General features: G+C 42.5%; 2 protein-coding genes across 2 annotated transcripts in view; one reads left to right on the plus strand and one right to left on the minus strand.

Moving 5' to 3' along the window:
• Positions 1 to 572: 572 nt before the first annotated feature.
• MALSU1 (mitochondrial assembly of ribosomal large subunit 1) lies at positions 573 to 6,976 on the plus strand. Its single transcript, XM_063153180.1, has 4 exons — positions 573 to 756; positions 2,297 to 2,475; positions 4,899 to 4,980; positions 6,172 to 6,976. Exons 1-4 carry the CDS (start codon positions 573 to 575, stop codon positions 6,348 to 6,350), a joined length of 624 nt encoding a protein of 207 aa, XP_063009250.1. The 3' UTR covers positions 6,351 to 6,976.
• Positions 6,977 to 9,898: 2,922 nt separating this feature from the next.
• Positions 9,899 to 24,114, minus strand: part of IGF2BP3 (insulin like growth factor 2 mRNA binding protein 3) — a 111,745-nt gene continuing 97,529 nt past the window's right edge. Inside the window, exons 11-15 of the mRNA XM_063153171.1 lie at positions 21,753 to 21,872; positions 17,692 to 17,766; positions 14,681 to 14,812; positions 13,452 to 13,565; positions 9,899 to 12,517 (exon numbers count right to left, since the gene is read on the minus strand). Of these exons, the coding sequence (XP_063009241.1) occupies positions 12,416 to 12,517; positions 13,452 to 13,565; positions 14,681 to 14,812; positions 17,692 to 17,766; positions 21,753 to 21,872 (543 nt within the window). The 3' untranslated portion in view covers positions 9,899 to 12,415. The remainder of the gene's footprint in view (positions 12,518 to 13,451; positions 13,566 to 14,680; positions 14,813 to 17,691; positions 17,767 to 21,752; positions 21,873 to 24,114) is intronic.

Here is a 24,114-nt window from a genome sequence, read left to right on the forward strand (position 1 = left end):
TCAGGACGTACCCCCAGGTTAACCTGCATCTGCGCTCTGGCTCCACAGTCCCACAGGCCAGCTGCAGCTGGAAACCCGACAGGGCAGCTGCACCTGCCTGGGAGGACAAGGGACACCACAAGGCTGAGGAGCAACAGAACAAGGGGAAGCGGCTTTAAATTGAACGATAGTACGTTTAGGTATTAGGAAAAATTTCTTTACTGTGAGGGTGGTGAGGCACTGAAATAGGTTGCTCAGAGAAGTTGTGAATGCCTCATCCCTGGGAAGTGCTCAAGGGTGTCCTTGCCCACGGCAGGCAGGTCGGAACGGGACGATCTTTAACCTCCTTTCCGACCCAAGCCCGTCTATGGCTCTGTGACCCTGCGTGGGCCCACCCCACCGCCCGCCCCCGGAGCCAGCGGCCGCTCCGGGCGGAGGAACCGCGGGCCCAGCGGGGCCGCTCAGGAGCCAGCGCCGCGCGCGCGCCGCGGCCCGACCGGCAGCCGGCTGCACCAATCAGGAGAGAGGGCGGCCCCGCCGCCGGCCAATGGCGAGGCGCTATGCCGGGAGGGAAAGGGCGGGGCGCGGGCGGCATGTGGCGGGCGCTGGCAGGAGCGCGGCGGCTCCTGCGGCCGCTCGGGGCCGCGGCCGGGGGCGCCCCGCGGGCGGAGCCGCCGCCATCCCGGGCCCCGCCGGGTCGGGGCTGCGCGGCGGCGGCGGCGGGAGGCGGAGCCGGGCCCGGGGCGCTGGGGGCGGCGGAGCAGCGCCAGCCGGCAGGTAGGGCCCAGCCCGGGGCCGCGCTGCGGAGGTGCCTAGCGGGACCTTGAGCGGAGTGTGCCGCCTCTTGAGGAAGGGGCACACGTGGAATCGCGCCTGCAGCTGCGGGGCATCCTCGCCGTGCCCAGTGCCGTGGGACCGGCCGGGACCGCGGGCTCGGGGTCACGGCACCGGGCCGGCACGGCCTCCGCAGCGCTGCTGGGAAGCGAGGAGCCGGCCGTGTGCAGGGAGGCCGGTGCCGGTCCGGGTGTGTGTGAGGGATCCCTGCCGGCCGCACGCCGTGCCGTGCCGTGCCGTGCCGTGCCGTGCCGTGCCGTGCCGTGCCGTGCCGTGCCGTGCCGTGCCCTTCGGTAACAGCCTCGGCACGGGCACAGGGACAGGCCGGGTGTGCCCGGGGCTGCGCTGCGGCTGTTCCGCGCAGCTCCTCTCGCCTGGATCTGACCGAGACGGGCAGTGCCTGGTGATGCTCACCCAGCGTTCTCCAGACAGGCTCTGGAGGCTTCTCAGGTGGCCACCAGGCAAATATTTGCTTTCTGTAGCACCACTGTGTCCGGAGGATCTGTGGCCACTGCTGCTTTTCAAGATGTGTGACCACAGCAGAAAGTTGAAAGAGTACCCTGAGCTGAAAGCCTTAAATTTACAGAGATCTGATCCAATTTCTTATCCCCATTCATGCATATAATTGTAGCTATTGTTCCTTTCTTTGGCTTTTTCGTTATATTGGGAAATAGAAAGCTTGGCTTTGTGCTGGTGCTCAGTCTGCACTAATGTTCGTTTTATAGTGGCAGACTAGCACTGCTGACAGATTCAAATTATGCCTAAAGTGTGCATACAAGTTGCATCTACCTAATTAGGACAAATTAGAAATAAACTTTTTTCATGGTGTGAACAGAACATAGTTTCACTGATTTACTGTTCTGTAAGCTGGCTTCCTTAAACTGTTGAAGGACTAAAGCTTCCTCTACAATATCATAATGCTCTGGTCAGGCTAGGTAAAAAGAAAAAAAAGTGGCCTTACTCTGCCTGCAGATAAAAACATGTCTTAACTCTGCATCATGTCAACTCCATTTTTAAAATATTGGTTTCTTCTACTTGAGATTCTAGAACAGTTTAATCACAATGTATTATCACAGATTGTTGAAAAGCATCATTCTGAAATATTTTCCATTTTGTCTGTTGTTTTAATAATGTCTCTTGGAGTCCTTAGGTTTAATTAATCTACATTGACAAGTGAATGATATTATTGGCTTTTAAATAGCAATAACAAGAAATAAGTAAGTTAGCAAAAACCACAGTTTCATTTGGGTAACTGTTACAATTAGTGATGGTGTTGTTTACTGGAAAAGTGCTTACTTCTCCACTTTGGTGGCTGTAAAAGTGATTTTAAAAAATCTGCAGTTCATGTTGCATTGTCAGTATCAAACCAAACTCAGTGAGTGACAGGCTTAGGCTGTAATTCAGGTATTGTTATTTTATGGCTCTAAGTGATTTATTTTTGCAATTAAAATTTCCCACTCTACTATTTTTCTATGTGCTCCAGATACTGTTCTTCCCAAGTTCAACATTGACTTGGCTGTAGCACTGCTGAGGCAGGAAAATGCTAAAGACATCTGTGTCATCCAGCTATCTCCAGAACTAAAATACTGTGATTATTTTATAATTGTGAGCGGATTTTCAACACGGCATCTTCATGCAATGGCAAATTACATGCTGAAAATGGTAAGACCATAGTTCTTGCTGCTCTCTCTGAGTTTGGGGAATGGTTTAAGTGTTGTGATGGGAATTACCCCAGGATTGTATGTGTAGGGGTGTACCAGGTAAGATAAAACTGATGGCATTATGTAATTTAGTCCTGAATACATGTAGGAAGTAACTGGGTTTTTTCCTTTAGCAGTACTACACAAAATGCAGGTGTTAGGTTTTAGGAACAGACCTCTCTGTATGTGGAACGCTGAGGACACAGTTGGGTGACTAGAACATGAATGATGTGAGATGGTGACGATGGCCTGTGTCTGCCTTTATTTTTGTCCAGCAAGCACCAGTCCTATTCCCAGTCATTCAAAAGAGCTGTTCTCAAGCCTCAATCCTTAAAATTTCCACTTTCTCAGATACATTGTAAGGCTGGAAAAAAAGTTGGCCTCTTAAGAGGCTCAGGATCCGCTCATGAGCTTTAAGCAAACTGGTGGTTAATGGTCCCCCTGCTGTGCATGTACTGCAGGAGAGGAGAGGCAGCAGCAGCCATCCTTGCTCAGAAATCCTCTGCTGCTTGCCTTTGGAAGAAGGAGAGCTTTTCAGTACAAGAATGGAGGTCAGAATAAAATTACCGGCTGAGCTTAGAGATGAGGGTGAAACTCAGGAGGGAGAAACTTTCTTTCCTGGGAAGAGCCATGCAGCTGTTAGAAAGCACAGCATGAGGAATATGACCAGCCCCATCAGTCAGCTGTCTGTACTCAGCCTGGAGTTTGCCTTCTCACCACCCACTTTATTTCCCTTCCTGACCCTGGTTTTCCTTTCACTCTTTGCTCTCTTCCTTCCCATCCCGCTGGTTTCAGCTGTGAGACTCAGGGGGGAAAGGAGAGTGGGAGAGATGGTTTAGCTTTTCAGGGCCTTTCAGAGCAGGTATGGGAAGTTTCTTGTGTTCTCTGCAGGAACTGGCTCATCTTTGCAAACCAAAATGTTGCCTTAGGCTGGAAGTTGCATTAATGTGATTTGAGTATGCGAAATCAGAGTGTTTAGTATGTACTCTATTGCTTGTATAACTTGTAGTCTTAACAGTTTTTCATTTCCCCCAGACCAGGAGGGATCAGTGAGTACCACCTGCCCTGCAAAAACTTGGCTGGGCTTCATGGCTGCACCCTCTGGTGGCTGTAAAAGCAGCAATTTTGCAAGGGCAGAGCCTCTTGGGAGGCTCCATGGTGTCCTCCTGGGCATCCTGAGAAACTGGGGAGCCTGGTCAAGTGCTTGGGGCTGGCTGAGTTTGTCTCACACTGGAAATTTTCTAGGTAAAAAGTAGCTGAAGCTTAAGAGGTAAAGCACAGCAAGTGCTCCAGAGTGCTGCCAGGCAGTTGGCAAGCTTTACTGCCATTCCTACACCCTTGTGATTTACTCACAGTAAAGCTAAGAGGTGCTCAGGTGTAGCATGAGATCTTCCTGTTCTGCTTCCAGAAGCTTGTGAGTGGCAAAGGCCCACATCCCCATCTGGTTTGCTGTCAGAGGAGGAAGCTAACACTTGGCTGTATTGTAACTCCACCTTACACAGCTCTAAAGATAAGGCTTGCAGACTTGTAGCAGGGATCAGCTTTTGCAGCCTGATGATAGCTGATGGCAATTCACACTGGGCTTTTTAGCATTTTGAGCAGACTGTTGGAGTCTTTTGAAGATACCTCACAAGCCATCTTAAAGACAGGAAGGTAGAAATGGTTCTGAGTTAACATTTTGAAAGTTTTCTATGCTGGTTTGCAAACTAGCATCATTACCCAGCAGCTAACAGCTGCATTTTGTGGTAATTGCATTCCCAGTGAAGCGAGACTCATTTGCCATGCTGGTACAGTTGGTTTGTGTTCTGTCTTCCATGGCAGAATGGACTTCTGGAGCCATTTCTGTCAATACTCCTAGTAGAGGAGCAAGTAGGTTATGGCCAGATCTGAAAGTGGCCATACTTCAGCCTTGAGCTGTCAAACTCCTCCAGCCCTGGTGGGTGTTTGGGCTCTTCATGTACTGCCTGGGGAGAGCTGAGCCTCTCAAGCTGACACTACAAAAGGCACCACAGGGAGCTGCCCACTTTCCCTGGCTGACCTTGTGCAGCCCTGCTTTGAGCTGCCCCCTCCCCTGATCCAGTAATGGAAAGACAGTTGTATTTAGTATTCATCTTGATAAAAGATACCTGCAAAATTCTTGGACAATGGCATGGGAATCCAGAGCATTAGGATTTCAGATTTGAGAAATCTGTATATATTTTCCATTAGTAGAAATGTATATTAGCCTTTTTCTTTTGTGCAGACCCCAGGACCAGCATGAAGCAATCTAACCAATTTAAGCTTTGAAACAACTCAGCAAAGTCAAGCTTCTCTGTTAAGTTTGAGTGCTTTTTAAATAAATGTGAAATACTTAATTTTCTGCCATTCTTTTTTTTTTTTTCTCAGTACAAGCATCTCAAAGAAGAAGGTGGTCCTCATATTCAGATTGAAGGAAAAGAGACAGATGACTGGCTGTGCATTGATTTTGGTAAATATTTGTGAATCTGAGAAAAACAAAAGTTCTGCATGAGCTCTTTGTTGACAGAAGCATCTCACCATGGACCCTAGTTGCTGTGGAAAGTTCACAGTTCTCTGCTGTTTGGGAATTCCAATTGTTGCTTGAACTCACTGAGATAATAAGTGATTTTCCATTAAATATCTTTGCCATTGAGAAAAAAACCAGTAACTACTCTTCAGTGGCTAAAACAGGTCCTAATAAATTGAAGGTAACAATAGTGGGGAACAAGCTACTTCAGTCAGTTTCCTGAGGTTTCTGTAATCCATGTTTGGGTAAATGGGAGCTCACTGTACACTGCCTTACTAGTGAACTATTGAACACACTTTTTCACTGTCCAGATCATACCATCACATGGGGTAAAACCTCAGTCCTAAGACACTGAGTTTAATTCTTTATTCTACAAGTGTGGAACTCTACACAAATACAAAAGACTACATTCAAAAAGCAGTTCTCCTTCACTGCTACTTTTAGAATCTCACTCCCTGGCTTGGTGTTTTGACCTAAAAGATGAAAGCTTCACCTACAGATGAGTGAGGAGCACTGCAGCCACTGATGTTAAGCCTTGGCTACCTTATGATAATAATTATTGAGGGTAATAACTGAAAATTAATTGGAATTCAAGGGAATAACTACAGAAAAGTGCATTAGACGAACACTGGAATTAATATTCTCTGCTGTTGGCACAGAATTAATGAAACCAGAAAAACTTAGTACATCAAAGTCTGAACCTATTTCATTGTAAAAACCACCTGAAAAGTGTGAGCAACACTCCTAGGAAGAATTACTTTGGCTTTAGCAGAATGCTGACAATACAAGAAAGCTTAAAATCCATCTATCACCTTAGGGGACTCTTTCACTGAAATTCCTTTTGTATTTCGTCTGTCCCATAGAAGCCATAATTTCTTTGGTTTGGAGTCTTGTGATAGTGTCTTATTTTAAAGAATTGTGTCTCATATATTGTTACTGTAGTCTTGGAGTTTTTTGAAAGACTGACAAATTCCTAACACTGAGAAAGTGGAAGCAGCAGCTTAGGAAAGGACTTTTATCAGCTGTCGTGTTGTATCTGGCCAGAACGGGGGTGGAGGGCTTGAACTCTGCTCAGCTGAAGGTGTAGTGCTTTACTGTTGTCACTAATTCATTGTGAATTTCTGTTCTGTGCAGGTAACATAGTGGTTCATTTCATGCTGCCAGAGACACGAGAGGTTTATGAACTGGAGAAGCTGTGGACTCTTGGTCCCTATGATGACCAGTTAGCACAGATGATTCCACAGTCCCTGCCAAAGGACTTTATCTTTGGACTGACTCCCAACAGCAGTGATCATCTTGAGACAAGAACTTAAAGCAGCTACTGCATGGAAAGAGGACGAGAGTGCCTGAGTCACAGAGTCTTGAGAGCTGAGTAGTCAGTACAGTTGATCAGTACAAAACTGTGGTTTTATTGGGTGTGCCCAGGTAGAGTTCTGAGCAAGCTAAAGTGAGCAGCATCATAGAATCATTAAGATTGCAAAAAACTCTCAAGATTAGAGTCCAACCATGAAATGTCAAAGGAATCCTATCAGAGCTTCCCAGGAGAGCCATTGGCTTAGTGGAGTTTGCAGTGAGAGGAGCGGGGCGAAGACAGCTGCTTAAGCTGGAACTCTTGCTCAGCCCCTAGAGTAATTGTTTTTCTAATATCTTTGGAAGACACCCTGTAGTGGCAGTGCAAAACAGAATGGAGTGCTGCAAGGAAAAACTGTGAAATACTACAGTTGAGATGACTCTTCTTGTGTTGAGCCATTTGCTTCTGGTCACAATAAAGCAAGTCATGGTCTGAAGGGGGGACAGAAAACAAACTGGTGTTACTGAGAACATAAAAGCCAAGAGCAACAGTGACAAATAAATGTGCTTTGAGTTATCAGAACAGTAAATCAGTTTTCCAGCCAAGGCAAACCTGGTTTTAATAATAATAAAAAAGCCCCAAACTGAAGTGCTTCAATTACTTGTTTTCATGTGAGAGGATTCAGCTCATCCTTCTTGTGCAGTTGACTCCTCTCTTAGCTTTCCTCTCACCTGCTTTCTGAAAAGGGGCACTGAGACAATACACTATGGCAGTGAAAACTTTCAACTCTTTGAAGTGGGAATGGACTGTTCAGCACTTTCAGAAGTCACTGCTCAGTGTTCTTAGCATGACTGATGCATGGTCTGATAACCAGTTAAAGAACTTCAAGGTGGTAACCAATTTGTCTGTGTAAGACAACATGCTTTTCTGTACTACAGGACAGGAGTGTTACCACTGGAGTAGGATCTCTTCCTCTTGGGGAAGTTTGCTCTGCCATGTATCAGAAAGCAGAAACAGGAGATCTTGAGGATAATGACCTTTTTCTCCTCATAGCCCACAAATTTCTGCAAGCCCTGTCTGCATCTCTGCCCTGCACAGCATCTTCTGTTTGTAAGGCTAAAGTGAGCCTGGTCTTTGTGCTCAGTTTGTGTAGCTGTGTTGTTCAGGAGGAAGTGTGTTTGTTTAAAACAATCCAAACAAACCAAAACCCACTTCTCCCTCTATTTCAGGTCATGTTTTCTTGCTGTGTCTAACCTCTGTTTTTAATGAATGATTGCCTCCAAGTTCACCTGCTCTTTGATACAAGGCAGCAGATAGTTCTGCAATGAGGGGTATTTGTTAAGTGTAGTTAAACCATACAGGTAAAACATCTTTGCCCACAAAACAAATATGTTGTTGGGAAATATAACTGCAGAGAAAGGTTTTCAAAATGCTTTGTGACACTTTTTGAAAGTAATCACAGGGAGAAAGATAGCCTTGGCTGTCTTACAGCCTGATGAGTTCTAAATCAGGCATTTCCTCCTAGGAGTAACTTCAACTCATTCCCTGAAACATTTCCCTTTTACTGCTATTGTGGATAAGTTATATGTGCTGAATAGAGATAGGTGCAGCAAACATTACACCATCATATGAACCCACTTTTAGTAACCAGAACCACGTACAGTCTCCTGTCTGAAAGAGCAGTAACAAAAGGAGTACCCAGAAAACAACAACTGTGTGAACAGGCTAGGACTCTTAGAGGTGACAAGGGTTACTAGTCTAAAAGACAAAAAAGAAACAGAAGAGAAAAAAACCCAGTAAATTAAATATAGCTGACTTAACTGGCAAAGGAAAATGTGAAAAGGAGTTCTGTGAACATCTACTGGTTGCTATTAAACAATCAGAACTGCCGGCCTAGGGAAAGAACTTGGTTCTCATCCATTTAAAAGAAGCATTTCTAATCTTTGGTGAGCTGCTGCAGTGCTCCAACCACGTTACCTGCCTGCCTTGGTGAGACTATGGCCTGATAGTCCCAGAAGCTGGGAGGTAGGAATTAACTCAGCCTGGATGATCGGTACTGTGCAACACTAAAGCCCTATTGGAAAGAAGACGTTTGGGAATTATTTCATTTGGATAAATCAGGTGGTTTCTGGGTAAAATAAAAATACCAAACAGTTTGTGCAAGGAGTGTGTGGATTCAGCATTCAGTCCTTCTGGACAGGTACATGTAGGTTTGGCTCTGTGAAGGATCCCTTGATGAGATGAACAGGAGAAACCATTAAGTGAAACATTTGTCATCATTTCTCTGATTTCTTGCACTGCATCTGAGTAACTTCATTGTCAAGCAGTGTTTGTGTCAGTCACTTGAGCTAACATCTCTGTTAGCACTCAAACTGGGCTCTTTCTCAACAGTTTCTCATGTTTGTCTAAGAATCCTCCACCTCACCCATATCAAGCCCAGGCTGTCTTGCACAGCACACATGCTCCATTTAATGGAAAAGAGCGCATGCCTCGGAAATTGCAGCTTAAGAATAAAAGCTCTGGAAGGTTAGAAGCAAATAAGAATGTTATGATAAAGCAAATGCTTAAAACAGTCAGGGGCTGAGCTGTCACAATGCACCAGCAGTACAAAGCAAGGCTTGACTTTTTATGCTGCTCAAGTGACAGGGTGCTGTTTGCTGAAAAGAAAGTTTGATATTGACATGGAGAAATGAGCTTAGGGTGCCCTGTAAAATGCAATACTCTATGCAGTGCCTTCTACAGACAATTTCTTCAATTCCCTCTTTCTGCTGGTTGATCCCAGGAAGTGAGCTGTGAAGTAGGAAGGTGAAGGAGTTTGGAAAACAAGTTGGGCTTCCCAGTTCTCTTTGAAAAGATATGGAATTGTGTAATTCATGATGCTCCTTCATTGCCCAACTCATCCCTCTCATGTAAGCATTCAGTTAAACATCTGGTCTCGTTTTACTCCAAATAATGTTAACAAGGATCTAAATGGAGAGGTGATACCACCTCACTGGCAAGTGGTGTGTTTGGGTGGTCATGGTAGGGGTGAGAGATTGCCAGCCATTTGTTTGCCTATGTGACTGGTTCTTCCTGTCCAAGATTCTAGGGCCACATTAATGACAAAGCTTCATCATTCCAAGACCACCACAGTAAAGACTGGGTAAAAACTGCCTCCCCTCTCCCCCTAACCACCCCCCCCACCCCCCAAAAAAAAATTTACTGCATTTCTAATCTCATGTTTGTCCTGACAGTCAGGACTGTCAAGTCCACGTTCCTTCCACAGCAAATGAGCCCAAGTGAATGGTGCAAGACAAACCATAAAGCATGGGCTGTCCTACAGACAATATGGCATTGTTAGATGGGAGGGAGAAGATTCATTACAAGCCACAGAAGTCATAGCTTCTATTGGGAAGTGCAAACATTGTAACCTGGCTGTCCTAGCAGCTGTGGAATGAATACCTCTAGGTTACTGCTCATCCTTATCCAGTTATTATGGACAGAAAAGCAACTTGATCAAAGCACCGCAAGTACTCGGGACGGTGTGTCCCTATGCCTCAATAATTTAAAAAAACACCACACAACTGTATCTGATGATAGGAGTTAAACTCTTTATTCCATTCAGAGGCATCTGGCAAGTAGAGCTGCATTGGGGGGCACATTACAGATGAAAAATGATCCATACTTTCTGGATATTGAAATCATTTACAGTATTTACTTTCTAGCTATTCCCAAATACTCCAAATTACCAAGTCTCAATTGAAAAGAAAAACATGAGATACCATATTAAGTCTAGAAATTTAAGAGAGATGACAGTATTTAAATCAGCAGATGTAAATGCAGCGCCTATCTGTAAAGTAATTTTTAATGGAAAATAAGTCAAATCCTTCTCAAATGTTAAGAAAGGAACGTCCGACTGACTTAAGCCTCAACAAAAATTAAAATGCTATGTACTTTCCATACTTCAGTAATTTTAAATTCATTGTAAGAAAAAAAAAATTATCCTAAAGGCTAGATGAAGGTCACTGTCAAAAAAGGAAAAGAAACTCATTTTCTTTGCTAAAACTACAACATAAGTTTGTGGTTTTTAAACCAATTAGTAAAGAAGAGATGCAGGAAAAACACTTCAGACCATTTTCAAAATTATCTAATCTGTACAACAATGATCTTTGGGAAAATTATCTAGTCTATGTAGTAATGCCTCTATTTCAACATGAACCTAAGAGGTAGATAACAAAATGATGAAACAAATGTTTTTGCTCGCTGTGCCCCTCAAATCAGTGCAGCATGGTGATTCTGATCATCTCATGCACAAAAAACATCACAAAAAAAGGTTCAGAGGTAATAGCATGGCTCTGTCGACCACACACACACAGGCGCGCACGCGCACACACACACACAGCAGTCTTTATGCACCATGTGTTGCCACATTTTTTTTTTCTTAAACTGAGGTAGACTGAAGTTTATTGTAGAAACTTGAATGTGTCACTATTACCACAATCATCATTCAAATTACATTTGGAAATTTAAAAATTTGGTAACTTTCCTGTTATCCCTGCCTTTTGACATTTTTTTTTTGTTCTCCTCTAATGGTTGGTTGCAGAACGTGCATAAATCCTGCTGCATCTATTATAAGCCAGGCTAGAGAGGTTGTTGTTTTGTTTTTTTTTTTCTTGTAATCATTTTCAAAACCTTCAAAGTGGCTTAGTGTGGCCCATAACAGCGGCTGGATATGTAAACTTAGCCTTTCATTATCTTTCAATGTGATCAAACACTGTTTGACCTTCCCCCATCGTGGTAACTGAAAGCAGTATGATGTGATCTGCAGACAGCAGAGACCCTTCTGGCCTCAAAAAAATGCTCCAGCAGATCAAGTGTTCTATCAAACTGAAGATGAAGCTTGCTCTTTGAACAAAATGGCAAAGTCCAAATGGGCTGCAAATGGTTAAATGTAGCATTATTAGGTAGTGATGGTCAAAGGCACAAAGGGTTCATGCATTCAATCAAGTAGCACAAAAAAAAAATTCAGCCTCTTGCAGCCTTCTAAATTTTTCCCCCAACCCCAGCCTCTTGCCATCACTTCCTTGTCCTGTTCCCAAAAAAGTACCGTCACAAACTTTTTCATCCCATCTTAAAAGAAAACTAAACGGCATTGCTGCTATCAGAATGTTGGCATCATTCACTATCTTTTGAACATTCATTGAATTTTTTTTAAACAAATGATGGTGTTGAAGCCCTCAGGAAATCTGAGGCTGTGTTTTTTTTACCCACCTTACTCCCATCAGCCAGCAGCTAGAAGTGCTCTACTATATTTTTCCCCGATAAGTCTGTAGTACTCCTGGCTGGTGGCTGATCAAATTTTAATTTTTTTTTAAAAAAATAAAATGCTCAAGAACTATTAGCTTTATAAAGTATACAAAATACCAAAAAAAAAAAGCAAAAAAGGAACAATTTCTCATTGAGGTACTAAATGCCTGAGGTAGTTTAGTAAAATGCATATTTATCTTTTTATGCCCTGGCCAACACCATTCAACACTTCCCTTAGGTTATTCATGGCAGTGTTATGTAAAAATGCAACCAAATTCTTTTTAAAAAATGCCACTTGTTTCAACATTGGGACTAACACTTAAACTCTTGTCAATACCCTTGCTCTAACCCTAGCCCACCCGCAATCCCACCCTCCAAATGTGTTTATTCTTTTACAACTGGACCTATAAGAGCAATGCCTTTTCTTTTTTTTGTTGGTTTTTTCTTTTCTTTTTTTTTAACCAGTGAACTCAGAAGAGAAAGCTTCATTAAACCAAGTTCTAAAGTTGTTGGGGAATAATAAGAACAATAAAAAAGACTAACGAGTTTATGTTAAATTGTGAGAATAGAACAAAAGGGAAGTGAAGGGGTCCTTATTTTAAAGCTGGGTTTCAAAAGTTTGAGAGAGCCTAAAGAATACATTCTCAGAGACAGCGTTCAACGGTTGCCTGGTCCTCGAACAGGTGATTGGCTTGGTGGATCTTCTGCATAAAACTTCAACAGGTGCTCACCACCTGTCTCTCTGTCACACAGTCTGTCTTTGGTCTGGCATCTGTCTCTGATGGGCCATTTCCTAAACCTTTATTTCCGTCTTGGCTGAGGCTGTCCGCTTTGCAATGTTTTTTGCTGTTGCTGCTGCCTTCTTACCTGAGCCAGTATTTCCTGAATTTTTCTCTGAGCAAGCTGAAGGACACAAAGAAGAAGAAACAACCCGTCATGATGCCATGCTGCAGTGACAGCTGTTTACAACCAACAAGAGATGCTACTGGGATTAGAAAAATCTGGAATGACTGAATTTCTAGTACTGACTAGATTACTTGTCAATTAAAATACACTTGAGATTAATCATGATGTACAGCCTAAATTTTAATTTTTCTTCTCTTTTCGACCTACCTCAACTACTTGCATGGTCAGTTTTCTCATCTGTAGCATAGAAAACATGAGAATAGGTAGATGACTACCAATGTTGAGATTATTGAAGCTACAACCTTAATTTTACTTCTCTGGAAATACAAATCCTTTATAAGAACCACTGTTGTAATAAAGAGGGTACAATTTTTTTATACACTAGGGTAACCAGAAGGTCAGACTTACAGGACTTCCCAGCCCCCCTCATCTCCTTTCTAAACTACAAGTCACCTGCAGCAAAGTATCAAAAGGAATAAGTCTGAGTTAAGTGAAGGAAGGAATCTTGTGACCCTTTTCTTTATGATATTATATCAAGAGATTGGGCAACGTGGATGAATTACATATCTGGGTGTATTCTTTCCAGATACTATGGTATGGCTTGTGTCTCTGTTCCTTCTGAATTTCAGCCCGATCACAGCTTGGGTTTTCTTTGGGCTTTAGCAAAGTTTTAGCAGTGCCAGAGCCTGCATAAATTGACAGAAGAATTTAAGGAGATTGTTTTGCATATGTGAACGTGCAGTATTGTTCTAAATCTCTCTCACAGGCATGAGGAAAGCTTATTGCAGCAAGACAACCAGAGGAGCCTGGCAAGCACTGCTTTCTGTATCCTGAGCAAAAGTCTTCCATCCCTTGGCTCCTGCACATGGCTATAAAAGAAAGACCATGGAAACATCAAGGCAAATACAGAAAATCATTGCAGTCCTCCTACCTGGCATGCATAGAAGTGACCAGTTATTTTCACAACCACCTGATCATTTTCATCAGGTGTCTGGTCACGAGGGACTACAACTTCTGCACTTGTCAAGTTTTGAAGCTCATTTACCTATAAACAGATAGTAGAAGTCAGAAAACTTTAAACTAACAAATGTTATACAACCACCAAGCCTCAAAGACACAGACCATTGAAACATCATCCTCTAAGCTACATTTTTTTAAACCCCTCACTAACAGAAAGCATCTTTATGCAGCAGTGTGCACTCTGCAAGCTGGGCCTCTCGTGTCTCTTAACATAAATTAGCACCAAGTCCTCTGGGTTTGTAAAAGTGTTTTAAAGACTAAATACAACACACAGAAGGTGTTAAATACATGACTTTAAAAAAGCAAATAGTTGCCACAGTATTTACAGTTGAGTTTAAAAGTGTAAGGTCAGAAAAATCATACAATATAGGGAAGAAAAATGCCAGAGTGTTTATATATTTTTCCTTCAAAAACCTATACAATATAAAGAGCTTCAGACTGAGCAGGTGGGAAATTCTATTTGTTCAAATTATTTTCAGCAGCTTGTCAGGCTTCCGTCATGTTAAGTAGAGGTAAGAGTCTTTGTCTCATTAAACTAATTTTATTTTAGAAATGCTTATCTTTGTGTAAATAAAGTTTTAGATGAGCAGCTTCTCAGACATGTTTGTCCTTAAACCTCTTGCCACTGCAAGTAAAGGAAGAGGCCACACTGCCTCTTGACACTTGACCTAAAGACCCTGTTGCATTCAGGATGGACCCCCAAGACTGAACCAAGTCTTTGCAAATATCATCTAGCTCCTGACTTAACATCAAATGAAAGTACTGAGCACCAGCAGAGCACCAGCACCTTTTTAGGATTGAAAAATCTCAGTGATGTTATTTTATACAACAAACTGAGCCTAAGAATTGCCATCAAGTTAATTGCAACAAAGATAGGTATGATTTTTTCGGTAATACTGAGGTCTGAACATGTCTTAAATTCCTACCACTTATTTAGAAATGAAATAAATCATTCTAAGATTGGCTTCAACTCCACAGCAGAAGGAAGGAAAATGTAACAAGTACAGCTAAGAAAACAGCTCCTGCTTTAATGTAACATCAAAGAATTAGTTTAGCTAAAAGTTTAAGCTTTATGTGTATATACACACTGAATATGAAACAAAATTAAGCAACACTAAGGGTTTTATTTCAGCTACTTACAGTTTTGCCTCCTTTACCAATAACTCTACCAGCAGCATAGGATGGCACTTTTATATGAGCCTCAAGTTTCACTTCTTCTTTAGGTCCAAAGAAATTTTCTTCTTTAAGTTTTCCATAGATTCTCCCTTGAGCCTGCAAAATTGCTTTCAGTTAGAGAATGTTCTTCTTGGAATGTAGTTAACATCAAGAAATTCCACAGAAAGGTGAATTCTTAGTACACAATCCTGACAAAGTGTTCTCTCTAATAAATATACTACTTTTCTAAAAGAAGTCTTTGTACCAAACTAGTAAGTACCAGTGTCCAACTCCAAGGACTGCTTGACAAACCAGGGAACCACACAGTAATTTAACAGAGATCATTATTATTATGCTTTTCAGTATGAAAACTACCACATTTCTTTAGAGGTAAAGAGTGGTGGAGAGAAGAACTGTCAGGCAGAACAACAATCCAAATTTTTTTATTACACCCAGAAGCACAAAATGCAACTAATTGATTCAGAAACCCATTCTTTTAAGATGCTAAACTAAAAAAGCCACAACACCCCCAACAAGTCATGGTCTAAAGACTCCAATTGAAGCAAAGAGCTTGCTTTTACAATCCATTACTACATATTGTTTAAAAATAAATAAATTTGCACTTGCTCAAATTTCCAAAGTAAAGAAACAAACTGCCCAGATCTAAATAGTTCCATGGGAACAGCACTATTCCAACCAGCACACAGTTCCTTTTTCTGGAAAGCACACAAGTACCAGATAGCAAGAAGAATGTCCACTGAGAGTAAGGTTGTAGATTTGCTGATTTCTAAACACATTTATTTCCTTATTCACAGACATTTTCAGTGAATTTGTGAGAAATGGTAACCAAGTCTTCTACTCTTTGGCTCCTAGATGCTTCAAAAGAACATACATTACTCCTGAATTATAAAGAAAGAAGGGATGTGGATGACTTTTAAAAAAGGAATGTAGATGGTCTTCCAACATCTCCAGTCTTTCAGTTCTTGAGAAGGTCTTCAGGAAAGGAAACACCTAACTGGGCTGCAAGCCCCTGCCCAGTAAAATGGTGGCTGAAATGTGTTGTCTCCCCTAGATTCCCCTTCACTTTCATCTGTCCCAGACACAAGGCAGCACAGCCATGCATGAACAGTGGTGTCACAGGGATGCCAGAGTCCTCAGGAGCACTGCAGCAAGGCTCTGAACAGTGCTGTGCTCCCTTCCCACTGCCTTGCCAACAACTGCCCTGCACACTGCAACATCCCCAGGCTGCAGCAGCACAGGAGGAAAGGGATGCAGCCACTGCAGCCACCAGGGACAGGAATCACAGAGAGCGGAGCACAATGGAGCAAGGAAAGGATGCCCAAGTCACAGGCTCTGAGATAACACTGCCTCTCCCAGAGCTCATTACTCATCTGAGCAGCAGCTATTCCCTCTCCAGGTTGTTGAGCACCAGTTTACACTCTTGGTGCCCCAAAAACCACTGTCCCAGGAGAGGAGACCCTTCTTAATCAGAGCTTAGGGAGAGCACTAACGAAGTGTGGACCTGGCCCTAAAGCCAGCTTCAGGCTAACAGTAGTGATCAAAGGAAGGATTGAGCTCTGCCTCTGCCCATCCCAGTCAAGAGGGCATTGCTCAAAGAGAAGCTAAAACACTGCAAGGTCTGGAGCTGAATAAAGCCCAAGGGATAATCCCTTTCCTTCATAAGACCAGCATAGCCCAGGAGCATGGACTGTGCTACTACACTGATGCACCTTTGCAAGCAGAGCTCAAGTGCAAAGTAGTGATTGATTGGTGTTAAACTACATATGAGGTGCAGAAAAGGGACACTTTCCTCCTTGCAGGAGTCAGGTTGGAGAGAAGAGCTTCCAGAAGAGCCCTGTGGGACTCCCAGTTTATCTTGGGGAGGAAACCTGAGGACAAGCCTTTGCCTACATGAAAAGTCAGGATAAGGGATGCCCAAATTTCCTTTGGCATGCTACTCCTTGAAGGTAAGTCCACTGATATCTGATCAGTATCTGACCTTTTGCTGATCCCAGACCATAAGAGTACATGTGGCCAAGCCCACAAGCACACAGAAAATATCAAGGACACAGAGCTTCCTAGTCATGCTTTGCCTTCAATGGCATCTCAAATGCATATGGTAACTGAGCAACAATCACAAATGCATCTAAGTTTGTAGTTACCACTGCAAAATACCTGCCCTGATAATTTTCCAAAAATCCTAAAGGCATTAATGAAACTGATATCCCTGAAATTTGTGCACCTCCTTCTTGCAAGATGCCCTGAAGTAAAAATACAAAGTCAAAAATGAGAATAGGCAAGAAAACGATGCCAGGATACAAGAAACTCTCAAGTGACTTTCTACATGCTCCAGGCCACACCTGTGATGATGCCAGGCTGCTGCACTGAGCTGCCTGCATCACTCCTAGCACAGTCAACTCCTTTTGGGGTAACTAGATTTATCCCTTGACATTTAAGGCAGAAGGCCACTCTGGAACTTAATTTGAGCACAGATGGGATAATCAGGTTGAATATCTCCTTGTAGTTGCAGTGGAAATACAATTAGAAATCTTACATTTATCTGTAGAGCTACCCAAGAAGCATTTTCCATTTGGCACAAAACAGCAACCTGGGAAGACTCAATTTCATCTTGTCAGCTTTGTTATTTCAATTAAGCACACAAAACTGTTGCACATACCAAGACAGATTAAAAGACTCAACTCAAAGGTGCTTGTAGATAGAAGAGACATTTAGGAATGTAATATGGCCATATTTTTATGCTAGACTTGATCTCACTTACATGGAACACACATGTTTTTTCAGATGACCAGAATGTGGCCTCTAATAGTACTGTATTACTCATATTCCCATGAGACCTTCCAGCAGAAGGAAAGCAAAACTCAAGTATTTTCTGAAATTTTGTATAAAGCGTGCTTGGAACCAAGAGTTTCGTTTTTCAATATTGTCCCTTAGGATCCAAAGGCCACTACATACTGACAAGTTTTTGTATGTTGTACCTTGAACTGAGCTTCTGGAGGTCCAGTGATGATAACCATTCTCAGCTTAGCATCTGGTCCTTCAGCAGGGGCAATCTGGAATGGATAAACATAGCTATTGGTAGCTGTCTTTTGAAGGAATAGTTTAAAGCCACCCCCTCCCCATTTCAGTCTCACATTCTGTTCAGGAGTGAAAAATTATTTGTTACAGCAGCAGCATCACACTTCAGTCATGATGGGCTTGTTCTCTTTAAAGTGCATTAATTAGCTGTAATGAAATATGGAGAAACTGGCTAAACCACCATGAGCAAATTTACTTCTGAAAATTAAAGACACAGCTACTCGTCCACACATGGCAGAATCCCACACGGCGTTTTCATGTGGCTATGAGTGATGTAAGACATGTAGCCTTCAAAAAGACAAATCTGGTTAATAAACAGATTCTCATCCCTACACACTAGCTTGAATAGTCTTTCTAACAAGTTTTGCTCATTAGCAAAAGCTCTCATCCATTCCCCTGAGAACAGAGGATCACTTTACTGTTGTAACTAATCAGATCCAAAACATTCCTCCATACCGGACAATGTGTGACCCAAATAAAAATTAAGCTCCACCAGAGCTGAGACAGAGATGCCTGTAGGGTCTTTAGCAGTTCATGTCACCACAACAGTAAGATTTCTGTGGGTGTTTTTCTCAGACTCCAGTGGCATTGAATAATTCAAGCTAGCCTCTGACATTCCGAATGAATCTTTTGTTTATCACAACTGACATTTCCATTGTTACATCTAGTATTACATAGCTGCTGTTGAATGAGCAATATATTAAACACTACAGAATTTCATCTCAGCTGTTGGCATAGGGATGTTATTCATATTTAACAGCTGTAGTTTATTTCAGACAAATTACCAGTCACCAGGCATCATTTTCACTAAAGAATTTTGCTAAGGAAAGTTTGTAACATTATTCATATTGTACCCTAAGATGGAGAAGGCATTACATACTAGTTATCTGGTTTGCATATCTATTTTTCATTATTTATGAATTCCAATTGGATAGATCTAAAAATACACATTAATTTTAAAGCAGTACATTTATATGTCATGACGTTGTAAGAACAAGCACAGACTAAATCCATTCATTCTTTGGAAAAAGTATTTTAGAGGAGCAAAATTTCAGGGCACATTTAGAGACAGCTGACTGAACAGAGCTCAGCCTGACAATTGTCATTTGTGTAAAGTGGACAGGTTTCTCTCAGCCACCTCTAGTTTTCTTAAACACCAGCACCTTCATTAAAATTTTAGGAAAAATATTTTCCATCAAACCTTCATTACATCCTATGTGTGTCTAAATGTTCTGGGACATATCTTGCTTTGATTTTAGCCTAGAATATTCTGTTCTCAGAAGCTGGGGTAAAACATGGCTGAGGGCTGCAAAAGAAACACATACCAACTAACATCTAAGACAATTCTGTATTAATTTTTCTGTCTGCCTTTGGAAAAAGTTTTTATATACATACAAATACTATACAAGTGGTGAATTTAACTTCTGAGATTAAACAACTTTTCATTCCTAACCAGAAAAAAATCTTTTATATGCCAAAAGCCACAAACTGACAACTTGATACACCCAAACACAGCTTTCATCAGGAAGGGCTGCCCTGCAAGGAATTTTTAACCAAGGAGATGACAATTGTCATCAACAGGTCCCAGCAGCACAGGGTGGGCAACAGACAACTCAAATCTCTTTTGCTGGCTCTTTTGCTGAATAATTGAGTCTGGAGTCCCACAGTGAGCCTGCACTGCCAAGCAGCACTGGGACACAACCTGAGCTCAGCAAGAGCCACGTTCACCTCTGAGGTGACAGCCTGGACACTGCAGCGTCATACAGAACCCCAGTGCATCTGGGGTTTACTCTTACATCGTGGGTTGTGAGTTTCACCAGATCTACAAAGCTCAGCACGAGCACAGAGGAGATGCAGGAGGATGTGAAAGGCTTTCAGCTGTACCAAGCTACAGCACAACTCAAAACAAGCACTGTGCACAGACTGACTTCCTCCACAAAGTATGGTTACTGCAGTTGGGCAAGTTAGAAGTTACTCAGGCAGCACTTCCTCCAACTCTTAGCTAAAAGCACAGATTCCTTGATTCACAATTTATCATTTCCTTCCAAAGTTATGACAGAGGGCAAGTTGAAGTGGTCCCATTTCAACATGAGGGAAGTTTAGAAGTTTTGAATAATTTACCAGTTGCCATATTTGATACTTTCACATAGAAGCAAGCATGATGCTCCACATTGTTTTGCCAGATTACAGGTTATGCTGCATTATTTTAGTAGATAAGTACACATGCAGCATCCCAATTTTGCAAGCATACCCTGAATCTGTGTACTTTTGTTAAGATTTAATAATGTTTTCACAAAAAAAAAAAATCTTTACTTTATTCCTACTGAAGGAACAAAAGACCAGAGCTTGAGAAAACTTTTATCTGAATTTAAATTAAGACAGAAATGTTAAATGCATGGGGTAGAGGGGTGCCAGCCAGTAGAGGAAGCCCGAGGCCACTGTTAGCCAGATGCATGAGAAATACTGGAAATTCCCTTTCCACTAAACTCTCTTCCAAGGACCAACTGAAGAACTAGTTTGGACGGGTTCTTGGAGGTCCAGGTTGTTTCACATTTCTCTCTCCACCTAGCTGTACCTTCCATAAACTTTAGATACAAGCTGGAGGAATGGAGAGGAGAAGAGGAAATACATATGATGCATCACAGCCCCACGCAAGACAGATTTGATAAAGAAATATTGACACCTACCACTTTCTCTTGTTTCATTTTCCCCCTAAAAATATGGTTATTAGTGCTCAATTAATGTAAACCATCTGGGTAGTATAACTATTTAACATTCTGCTCAAAAAAGGATGGAATTGGGCAGTGTGTCATTAGTTGACTGGCCAGTAAACAGATCAGCACTAAGCAAACCACACACAAGACTCATTCATCAGGGTTCCCCAGTTATTTTGCTCTGTATACTTAGATGAGCACCTTCCAAGCCAAGCTCAGCTTCACCAAGTTCAACTCAGCATAACCAGCTCCTGCCCTGTGCCCCAGACTTTTGGCAGATCCCTGCCATAGCACTCACTAAACAGATCACTCCTCTGAAACAAAAATAAAGAGGGCTGAGAGAAAAGCATTTGTTTTATCTGTGCAGTAAAATGCCCATCTAACAGCATACTAAAGCTACATGCTGCTGTTCTCTAAACTTTTCTTTTTTTTCTAATTTAGGACAAAACATTATCATTACAGCATAAAACAGCAGAAAATATTATTTGTAAGAAAAAAGTGCTCAAGCATTTAGAGTAGATCTTTGTGGTTACAAGGGCATTAGTGGCCAAAAGCCAGGGCCTTCCTACAACTGCAGCTGGTACTAACTAACCTCTGTAGACAGCCAAGAAAGATTTGACCAAAATGACTAAAACTCAAGCTTCTATTAGAGGTCAGCCTCTGCAGACCATCCTGTTCTTGGCTACACTGAGGTGGTCAATACACAAACAGCTGGATGTTAAACCTAATAACAAGAAGGTAAATGTGCTGTTTGAGGACTGACTGGCCCCAGGAGCTTGGAGCAGCACATGGGTGAAGTTCCACCACCAACAATTCAGCATGGAGCCATTTGAGCTTGACAGCCCAGGCCAATCCATCTGGCACAGACCAGGGGCTGCCACGAGGGTAGGGACTTCTACTGGGCTGCTGTGTTTAGGAGGGGAATTTACCCCACCAATTTTCACTTTACCTAAAGCAAGGAGAAAGCCTTTAACCACTGCATCATTAAGGCACAAGTCTGTTTCTAAGACCACCAAAGTAGTTTTCTTTGCAGCTTATATTTCACACCTCAGGAGACGTCTGAAAACATGCTTCTAATTATCTTGTCTCAGGGAAGATTAAAAGATGATTTATAAACAAATGTACTATTTATCACATCATATTCTAAGCATGGAGTGGGGGAGGATGTTCAGGAAAGCACTGCTTGTGCAAACTTGCTGAAAGTGTCATGTAGAATAGGCAGAAAGTTTTAGCTGGTGTAATAATACCTTAATAGATGCGCCTGCGAAACGAGAAAGTTGTTTGATGTGCTGTCCCTGCTTGCCAATAATAGCTCCAACTGCCAAGGCTGGGATGAACAGATGAACAGTTTCAGACTCGGGCTGTTGCTGTGGGGAAGAAGCAAAAATGCAGTGAATGTTTTTGAACATTATGAATCAGACTGACAGGAAAATGGGTACAGAACAGGCATGCATGGAAATGAGGGGGGAAATAAGATTTCCCCCTGTGATGTCTGAGTATTAAGGGTCTGGCTTTTTTGGGAAATCACAAAATCCACAGAACAAGAAAACCAGTTTGAGCCAAAAGAGGATTCTTTCGTCTTGTATAAAATACTCACAATTTTAATGCATAGAACTTTAAAAAACAATTGAGGAGCTGTTTCTTTGTGAGGCTTTCGCTCTTACCTGTAGCTGTCTGGATTCTCTTCCACATGCCAGACCCTGCAGATGAGGCTACTACAAGCAGAAAGAGGCTACTACAGCCTGAGCAGCAAACTCTTTCTAGTTTCCCTGTAATATTTTTAATTTTAGATTGTGCTGAGAGCAGTACAAAAAGCCTCAGAGTTACATATACGCTACAATTTCCTTTGTGTGGGAGTGATCTGGAATGATAGCCAGCTTGAAATCTGCCAGTGATTCCTCCTGTGTAACATTATGCAAGAGTTGGAGCCCTGGCAGCATTCCTCACACAGGCTAGTAAATTAAACACCGTGTTTCTGAAAAGTGAGAGGACCCCAGCATTGCACCCACTGGATATCAGGCATCACTGCATCTTCCTGTTGCTTCCAAGCAGACACCCCAGCTGGAGAGCATGACACAACGCTCGAGATCCTCTCTACGTGCTGCAGAGCAATGATCAAGCTGCAGGAGTGCATCTGCCACAGTAACTCACAGCTCTGTTAGCAGCCCCAGAAGAGCCTGTCTCAAAGGAAGGGAGCACCATCAAGCACACACCATGCTACTGGACCATTGATCCATCCACTTGCATCAGGGCTACCCCTAAAAAGCATTTCACACAAGCCTGTCTTTGAACTAGGAGGTATTTAAGACACTACACAGCTCTCCTTCTAAAGTTTTTCTTCCTCTGTGTATCCCTCTCATGTATTTTTGAAATTTGTTTTGCTCATCCTCACTAAGACAAGCCAACAAGCCCTTTTTGTGCAGAGGTATTTTGAGACAATGCAGACAATCCTTTTCCTTGCTTTTTCAGTGCCCACCATGCACTGAGCCCCAGCAAGCAGAGCACATGGGACCAACCAAGCTCGTTGAGCTTTGCTCAGCTCTGTATTTTGATAGGGGTACAGGCACATGGAGAAGCTCACCCAAGCAGCTTTTTCCATGATATTTTCAGAAAAAGCCCCACACTGCTATATGTAACACAAAGCAAAAAGCAGATGCAATCCTAAAAGCAACACCCCCAGCTTATTTTTAAATTTCAGTAACTCCTTTCAAGGTTAAGTCTTTCAAGGCAAAGTCCCACTGCACTAACCATAAACAAATCTGAACAAAATGCTCGTTTCCAAGTTTTACCGCTTCATTTTCAGTAAACACAAGTCAACTGTAACCTCAGGGGATACAAATTCCAGGCACAGCTCCACGTACCAGGTGAAGAAACCCCAAAATAGGATATTGGGAACAGAAACACTTGAGGCAATTGCAGCAGTTGCACAGTTTACCCTGTGTTTTCACACATACAAGGCATTAGGATTCAGAGGCATTTCATGCTGGTTTGAATCCACATGGATGCAGCCCTCCACTCCCAGCCTCCCCACTGCCTTGCATGCTTTGAGGCCAGCAGCTTTGCAGATCCAGCTGGTTTTTAAGGCAGGCAGTAAGTCCCTGACCCAAATAACCAGAGCAACACACAAGTGGCAGTCTGTGACCAAGGGAGGAAGAAACAACAATTAGAGAATGGGAAAAAGTGTGAACACCTCTTTTAATCTGCCTCCAGATCAATTTAAAATGATCTCAAAACTACACCCTAAAACTACATATTTGTAATGAAAGATACAGCCACTTCAGTATATACTTGTATATATAGTTTCCAGAAGATTACTCATATTCTTCTCCTATTATTACAAACATCCTGAGTGTTGTCATAGTAAGTCCTTTAACATGTTCACTGTGAATCCAGCAAGATTTCCAGCAATTTGGAAATGCTACTGCAGGTACTCACTTGATCTTAGCGCTTCAAAAAACTGTTTCTAAATGGTTGCAAGTTCATGAAGCATTTAGGTTTTTCCAGTTTTGTTGCAAGGACCCATTGCACTGAGTGTAGAGGCAACCCCTCATTCCAGTCCTGACAGCTTATCCACCCCCTTGCTCGCTCTTCTTCTTCTTGACCCCTACA

This window comes from Melospiza melodia, chromosome 1 (genome assembly GCF_035770615.1).
Source record: "Melospiza melodia melodia isolate bMelMel2 chromosome 1, bMelMel2.pri, whole genome shotgun sequence".
In the NCBI taxonomy this organism is placed as follows: Eukaryota; Metazoa; Chordata; class Aves; order Passeriformes; family Passerellidae; genus Melospiza; species Melospiza melodia.

What these genes read in the sequence shown, in the direction of transcription:
- MALSU1 (XM_063153180.1), top strand. Translation starts at nt 573, where the DNA reads ATGTGGCGGGCGCTGGCAGGAGCGCGGCGGCTCCTGCGGCCGCTCGGG. An exon ending in GGAGCAGCGCCAGCCGGCAG is followed by an intron (nt 757 to 2,296) that starts GTAGGGCCCAGC and finishes TATGTGCTCCAG; the next exon opens with ATACTGTTCTTCCCAAGTTC. An exon ending in CTGGCTGTGCATTGATTTTG is followed by an intron (nt 4,981 to 6,171) that starts GTAAATATTTGT and finishes TGTTCTGTGCAG; the next exon opens with GTAACATAGTGGTTCATTTC.